Source organism: Oncorhynchus nerka, linkage group LG18 (genome assembly GCF_034236695.1).
Source record: "Oncorhynchus nerka isolate Pitt River linkage group LG18, Oner_Uvic_2.0, whole genome shotgun sequence".
Classification (NCBI taxonomy): domain Eukaryota; kingdom Metazoa; phylum Chordata; class Actinopteri; order Salmoniformes; family Salmonidae; genus Oncorhynchus; species Oncorhynchus nerka.
The window spans coordinates 607,892-616,093 of record NC_088413.1 but is presented as its reverse complement, the minus strand read 5'-3'; the positions used below and the strand labels follow the sequence as shown (position 1 = coordinate 616,093).

Below are 8,202 nucleotides of genomic sequence, written 5' to 3'. Positions count from 1 at the left end.
GGTTTTATGGGTATGGTTTATGGTTTATGGTTTTATGAAGGGTAATGTCCAGTATGGGTATGGTTTTATGAAGGGTCATGTCCAGTATGGGTTATGGTTTTATAAAGGGTAATGTACAGTATGGGTTATGGTTTTATAAAGGGTAATGACAAGTATGGGTTATGGTTTTATAAAGGGTAATGTCCAGTATGGGTTATGGTTTTATAAAGGGTAATGTACAGTATGGGTTATGGTTTTATAAAGGGTAGTGTCCAGTATGGGTTATGGTTTTATAAAGGGGTAATGTCCAGTATGGGTTATGGTTTTATAAAGGGTAGTGTCCAGTATGGGTTATGGTTTTATAAAGGGTAATGTCCAGTATGGGTTATGGTTTTGTAAAGGGTAACGTCCAGTATGGGTTATGGTTTTATAAAGGGTAATGTCCAGTATGGGTTATGGTTTTATAAAGGGTCATGTCCAGTATAGGTTATGGTTTTATAAAGGGTAATGTCCAGTATGGGTTATGGTTTTATAAAGGGGTAATGCCCAGTATGGGTTATGGTTTTATAAAGGGTATGGTTTTATAAAGGGTAATGCCCAGTACGGGTTATGGTTTTATAATGGGTAATGTCCAGTATGGGTTATGGTTTTATAAAGAGTATGGTTTTATAAAGGGTAATGTCCAGTATGGGTTATGGTTTTATAAAGGGTAGTGTCCAGTATGGGTTATGGTTTTATAAAGGGGTAATGCCCAGTATGGGTTATGGTTTTATAAAGGGTATGGTTTTATAAAGGGTAATGCCCAGTACGGGTTATGGTTTTATAATGGGTAATGTCCAGTATGGGTTATGGTTTTATAAAGAGTATGGTTTTATAAAGGGTAATGTCCAGTATGGGTTATGGTTTTATAAAGGGTAATGTCCAGTATGGGTTATGGTTTTATAAAGGATAGTGTCCAGTATGGGTTAGGTTTTATAAAGGGTAATGTCCAGTATGGGTTATGGTTTTATAAAGGGTATGGTTTTATAAAGGGTAATGTCCAGTATGGGTTATGGTTTTATAAAGGGTCATGTCCAGTATAGGTTATGGTTTTATAAAGGGTAGTGTCCAGTATGGGTTATGGTTCTATAAAGGGGTAATGTCCAGAATGGGTTATGATTTTATAAAGGGTAATGTCCAGTATGGGTTATGGTTTTATAAAGGGTAATGTACAGTATGGGTTATGGTTTTATGAAGGGTCATGTCCAGTATGGGTTATGGTTTAATAAAGGGTAATGTCCAGTATGGGTTATGGTTTTATAAAGGGTAATGTACAGTATGGGTTATGGTTTTATGAAGGGTCATGTCCAGTATGGGTTATGGTTTTATGAAGGGTAATGTCCAGTATGGGTTATGGTTTTATAAAGGGTAATGTCCAGTATGGGTTATGGTTTTATAAAGGGTAATGTCCAGTATGGGTTATGGTTTTATAAAGGGTAATGTCCAGTATGGGTTATGGTTTTATAAAGGGTAATGTCCAGTATGGGCTATGGTTTTATAAAGGGTAATGTCCAGTATGGGCTATGGTTTTATAAAGGGTAATGTCCAGTATGGTTTATGGTTTTATGAAGGGTAATGTACAGTATGGGTTATGGTTTTATGAAGGGTCATGTCCAGTATGGGTTATGGTTTAATAAAGGGTAATGTCCAGTATGGGTTATGGTTTTATAAAGGGTAATGTCCAGTATGGGTTATGGTTTTATGAAGGGTCATGTCCAGTATGGGTTATGGTTTTATGAAGGGTAATGTCCAGTATGGGTTATGGTTTTATAAAGGGTAATGTCCAGTATGGGTTATGGTTTTATAAAGGGTAATGTCCAGTATGGGCTATGGTTTTATAAAGGGTAATGTCCAGTATGGTTTATGGTTTTATGAAGGGTAATGTCCAGTATGGGTTATGGTTTTATAAAGTGTAGTGTCCAGTATGGGTTATGGTTTTATAAAGGGGTAATGTCCAGTATGGGTTATGGTTTTATAAAGGGTAATGTCCAGTACGGGTTATGATTTTATAAAGGGTAATGTCCAGTACGGGTTATGGTTTTATAAAGGGTAATGTCCAGTATGGGTATGGTTTTATGAAGGGTCATGTACAGTATGGGTTATGGTTTTATAAAGGGTAATGTCCAGTATGGTTTATGGTTTTTAAAGGGTCATGTCAGTATGGGTTATGTTTTATAAAGGGTAATGTACAGTATGGGTTATGGTTTTATAAAGGGTAGTGTCCAGTATGGGTTATGGTTTTATAAAGGGGTAATGTCCAGTATGGGTTATGGTTTTATAAAGGGTAATGCCCAGTATGGGGTATGGTTTTATTAAGGGTAATGTCCAGTATGGGTTATGGTTTTATAAAGGGTAATGTCCAGTATGGGTTATGGTTTTATAAAGGGTAATGTCCAGTATGGGTTATGGTTTTTATAAAGTAGGGTTTATAAAGGGTAATGTCCAGTTTTATGGGTTATGGTTTTATAAAGGGTAATGTACAGTATGGGTTATGGTTTTATAAAGGGTAATGTCCAGTATGGGTTATGGTTTTATAAAGGGGGTCATGTCCAGTATGGGGGTTTTTATAATGTCCAGTATGGGGGTTTTATAAAGGGTAATGTCCAGTATGGGTTATGGTTTTATAAAGGGTAATCCAGTATGGGTTATGGTTTTATAAAGGGTAATGTCCAGTATGGGTTATGGTTTTATAAAGGGTCCAGTATGTTATGGTTTTATAAAGGGTAATGTCCAGTATGGGCTATGGTTTTATAAAGGGTAATGTCCAGGTTTTATGTAAAGGGTAATGTACAGTATGGGTTATGGTTTTATAAAGGGTAATGTACAGTATGGGTTATGGTTTTATAAAGGGGTCATGTCCAGTATGGGTTATGGGTTTATAAAGGGTAATGTCCAGTATGGGTTATGGTTTTATAAAGGGGTAATGTCCAGTATGGGTTATGGTTTTATAAAGGGTATGGTTTTATAAAGGGTAATGTCCAGTATGGGTTATGGTTTTATAAAGGGTAATGTCCAGTATGGGTTATGGTTTTATAAAGGGTAATGTCCAGTATGGGTTATGGTTTTATGAAGGGTCATGTCCAGTATGGGTTATGGTTTTATAAAGGGTAATGTCCAGTATGGGTTATGGTTTTATAAAGGGTAAAGGGTAATGTCCAGTATGGGTTATGGTTTTCTAAAGGGTAATGTCCAGTATGGGTTATGGTTTTATAAAGGGGTAATGTCCAGTATGGGTTATGGTTTTATAAAGGGTAATGTCCAGTATGGGGTTATGTAAAGGTTAGATGAAGGTTATACCAGTTACCTTCAGTTTGTCGTGTGAGGTGTGGGGGTTATGGTTGTGTTGAAGGTTAGACCAGTTACCTTCAGCTTGTCATGTGAGGTGGTTATGGTTGTGTTGAAGGTTAGACCAGTTACCTTCAGTTTGTCGTGTGAGGTGTGGGGGTTATGGGTTGTGTTGAAGGTTAGATGAAGGTTAGACCAGTTACCTTCAGTTTGTCGTGTGAGGTGTGGGGGTTATGGGTTGTGTTGAAGGTTAGATGAAGGTTAGACCAGTTACCTTCAGTTTGTCGTGTGAGGTGTGGGGGTTATGGGTTGTGTTGAAGGTTAGATGAAGGTTAGACCAGTTACCTTCAGTTTGTCGTGTGAGGTGTTGGGGGTTATGGGTTGTGTTGAAGGTTAGATGAAGGTTAGACCAGTTACCTTCAGTTTGTCGTGTGAGGTGTGGGGGTTATGGTTGTGTTGAAGGTTAGACCAGTTACCTTCAGTTTGTCGTGTGAGGTGTGGGGGTTATGGTTGTGTTGAAGGTTAGACCAGTTACCTTCAGTTTGTCGTGTGAGGTGGTTATGGTTGTGTTGAAGGTTAGACCAGTTACCTTCAGTTTGTCGTGTGAGGTGTGGGGGTTATGGTTGTGTTGAAGGTTAGACCAGTTACCTTCAGTTTTGTCGTGTGAGGTGTGGGGGTTATGGGTTGTGTTGAAGGTTAGACCAGTTAGATGAAGTGTTGAAGACCAGTTACCTTCAGTTTGTCGTGTGAGGTGTGGGGGTTATGGGTTGTGTTGAAGGTTAGATGAAGGTTAGACCAGTTACCTTCAGTTTGTCGTGTGAGGTGTGGGGGTTATGGGTTGTGTTGAAGGTTAGATGAAGGTTAGACCAGTTACCTTCAGTTTGTCGTGTGAGGTGTGGGGGTTATGTAAAGGTTAGATGAAGGTTAGACCAGTTACCTTCAGTTTGTCGTGTGAGGTGTGGGGGTTATGGGTTGTGTTGAAGGTTAGACCAGTTACCTTCAGTTTGTCGTGTGAGGTGTAAGGGGCCTCAGGGGCGTAGATCCTGAAGATGTCAGCCAGGCAGCAGGCCACCAGGAGACGCACGTCCTTGTTGGGGTTCCTCAGGAAGAACTCTGAGGCCAGATGGAGAGCCAGGTTCAGATACTGCTGCTTCTCCTCCTCGCTGTCCTGGTCCATGTCCATGTAGGTCTTCACCACCATCTAGAGAGAGAGATGATTGGTTAAGGTCTGGTCCTTCACCATCTACAGAGAGAGATGATTGGTTAAGGTCTGGTCCTTCACCATCTACAGAGAGAGATGATTGGTTAAGGTCTGGTCCATGTAGGTCTTCACCACCATCTACAGAGAGAGATGATTGGTTAAGGTCTGGTCCATGTAGGTCTTCACCACCATCTACAGAGAGAGATGATTGGTTAAGGTCTGGTCCTTCACCACCATCTACAGAGAGAGATGATTGGTTAAGGTCTGGTCCATGTAGGTCTTCACCACCATCTACAGAGAGATGATTGATAAGGTCTGGTCTTCACCACCATCTACAGAGAGAGAGATGATTGGTTAAGGTCTGGTCCATGTAGGTCTTCACCACCATCTACAGAGAGAGATGATTGGTTAAGGTCTGGTCCATGTAGGTCTTCACCACCATCTACAGAGAGAGATGATTGGTTAAGGTCTGGTCCATGTAGGTCTTCACCACCATCTACAGAGAGAGATGATTGGTTAAGGTCTGGTCCATGTAGTCTTCACCACCATCTACAGAGAGAGATGATTGGTTAAGGTCTGGTCCTTCACCATCTACAGAGAGATGATTGGTTAAGGTCTGGTCCATGTAGGTCTTCACCACCATCTAGAGAGAGAGATGATTGGTTAAGGTCTGGTCCTTCACCATCTTACAGAGAGAGATGATTGATTAAGGTCTGGTCCATGTAGGTCTTCACCACCATCTACAGAGAGATGATTGGTTAAGGTCTGGTCCTTCACCACCATCTAGAGAGAGAGATGATTGGTTAAGGTCTGGTCCATGTAAGGTCTTCACCACCATCTAGAGAGAGAGATGATTGGTTAAGGTCTGGTCCATGTAGGTCTTCACCACCATCTACAGAGAGAGATGATTGGTTAAGGTCTGGTCCAGAGAGAGATGATTAGTTAAGGTCTTCCCACCATCTACAGAGAGAGATGATTGGTTAAGGTCTGGTCCATGTAGGTCTTCACCACCATCTACAGAGAGAGATGATTGGTTAGGTCTGGTCCATGTAGGTCTTCACCACCATCTACAGAGAGAGATGATTGGTTAAGGTCTGGTCCATGTAGGTCTTCACCACCATCTAGAGAGAGAGATGATTGGTTAAGGTCTGGGTCTTCACCACCATCTACAGAGATAGATGATTGGTTAAGGTCTGGTCCTTCACCACCATCTACAGAGAGAGATGATTGGTTAAGGTCTGGTCCTTCACCATCTACAGAGAGAGATGATTGGTTAAGGTCTGGTCCATGTGGGTCTTCACCACCATCTACAGAGAGAGATGATTGGTTAAGGTCTGGTCCTTCACCATCTACAGAGAGAGATGATTGGTTAAGGTCTGGTCCTTCACCATCTAGAGAGAGAGATGATTGGTTAAGGTCTGGTCCATGTAGGTCTTCACCACCATCTACAGAGAGAGATGATTGGTTAAGGTCTGGTCCATGTAGGTCTTCACCACCATCTACAGAGAGAGATGATTGGTTAAGGTCTGGTCCTTCACTACCATCTACAGAGAGAGATGATTGGTTAAGGTCTGGTCCATATAGGTCAACTGGAATAACACCAGCTCCCTTTACTAATGTACCACTGGAATAAAACCAGCTCCCTTTACTAATGTACAACTGGAATAAAACCAGCTCCCATTACTAATGTACCACTGGAATAAAACCAGCTCCCTTTACTAATGTACCACTGGAATAAAACCAGCTCCCATTACTAATGTATCATTACTAATGTACAACTGGAATAAAACCAGCTCCCATTACTAATGTATCATTACTAATGTACAACTGGAATAAAACCAGCTCCCTTTACTAATGTATCATTACTAATGTACCACTGGAATAAAACCAGCTCCCATTACTAATGTACAACTGGAATAAAACCAGCTCCCATTACTAATGTACCACTGGAATAAAACCAGCTCCCTTTACTAATGTACAACTGGAATAAAAACCAGCTCCCATTACTAATGTACCATTACTAATGTACAACTGGAATAAAAACCAACTCCCTTTACTAATGTACAAGTGGAATAAACCAGCTCCCATTACTAATGTACCATTACTAATGTACAACTGGAATAAAAACCAGCTCCCATTACTAATGTACCATTACTAATGTACAACTGGAATAAAACCAGCTCCCATTAGTAATGTACAACTGGAATAAAACCAGCTCCCTTTACTAATGTACAACTGGAATAAAACCAGCTCCCATTACTAATGTACCACTGGAATAAAACCAGCTCCCTTTACTAATGTACCACTGGAATAAAACCAGCTCCCATTACTAAATGTATCATTACTAATGTACAACTGGAATAAAACCAGCTCCCATTACTAATGTATCATTACTAATGTAGAACTGAATAAAACCAGCTCCCCTTTACTAATGTATCATTACTAATGTACCACTGGAATAAACCAGCTCCCATTACTAATGTACAACTGGAATAAAACCAGCTCCCATTACTAATGTACCACTGGAATAAAACCAGCTCCCTTTACTAATGTACAACTGGAATAAAACCAGCTCCCATTACTAATGTACCATTACTAATGTACAACTGGAATAAAACCAGCTCCTATTACTAATGTACAACTGGAATAAAACCAGCTCCCATTACTAATGTACCATTACTAATGTACAACTGAAATAAAAACAGCTCCCATTACTAATGTACCATTACTAATGTACAACTGCAATAAAACCAGCTCCCATTACTAATGTACAACTGGAATAAAACCAGCTCCCATTACTAATGTACAACTGGAATAAACCAGCTCCCATTAGTAATGTACAACTGGAATAAAACCAGATCCCTTTACTAATGTACAACTGGAATAAAACCAGCTCCCATTACTAATGTACCACTGGAATAAAACCAGCTCCCATTACTAATGTACCACTGGAATAAAACCAGCTCCCATTACTAACTGGAATAAAAACCAGCTCCTATTACTAATGTACAACTGGAATAAAACCAGCTCCCATTACTAATGTACCATTACTAATGTACCACTGGAATAAAACCAGCTCCCATTACTAATGTACCACTGGAATAAAACCAGCTCCCATTGCTAAAGTACCATTACTAATGTACCACTGGATTAAACCAGTTCCCATTACTAATGTACAACTGGAATAAAACCAGCTCCCATTACTAATGTACAACTGGAATAAAACCAGCTGCCATTACTAATGTACCACTGGAATAAAACCAGCTCCCTTTACTAATGTACCACTGGAATAAAACCAGCTCCCTTTACTACTGTACCACTGGAATAAAAACCAGCTCCCATTACTAATGTACAACTGGAATAAAAACCAGCTCCCATTACTAATGTACCACTGGAATAAAACCAGCTCCCATTACTAATGTATCATTACTAATGTACCACTGGAATAAAACCAGCTCCCGTTACTAATGTACAACTGGAATAAAACCAGCTCCCATTACTAATGTACCACTGGAATAAAAACCAGCTCCCATTACTAATGTACCACTGGAATAAAAAACCAGCGCCCATTACTAATGTATCATTACTAATGTACCACTGAATAAAACCAGCTCCCATTACTAATGTACCACTGGAATAAAACCAGCTCCCTTTACTAATATATAACTGGAATGAAACCAGCTACCTTTACTAATGTA

The 8,202-nt window shown here is 39.9% G+C and overlaps 1 protein-coding gene across 1 annotated transcript in view; it reads right to left on the bottom strand.

Moving 5' to 3' along the window:
- Positions 1 to 4,504, bottom strand: part of LOC135561668 (sister chromatid cohesion protein PDS5 homolog A-like) — a 15,402-nt gene extending 10,898 nt beyond the window's left edge. The window contains exon 1 of the mRNA XM_065003401.1: positions 4,301 to 4,504. Coding sequence (XP_064859473.1) covers positions 4,301 to 4,504 — 204 coding nt within the window. The remainder of the gene's footprint in view (positions 1 to 4,300) is intronic.
- Positions 4,505 to 8,202: the final 3,698 nt, after the last annotated feature.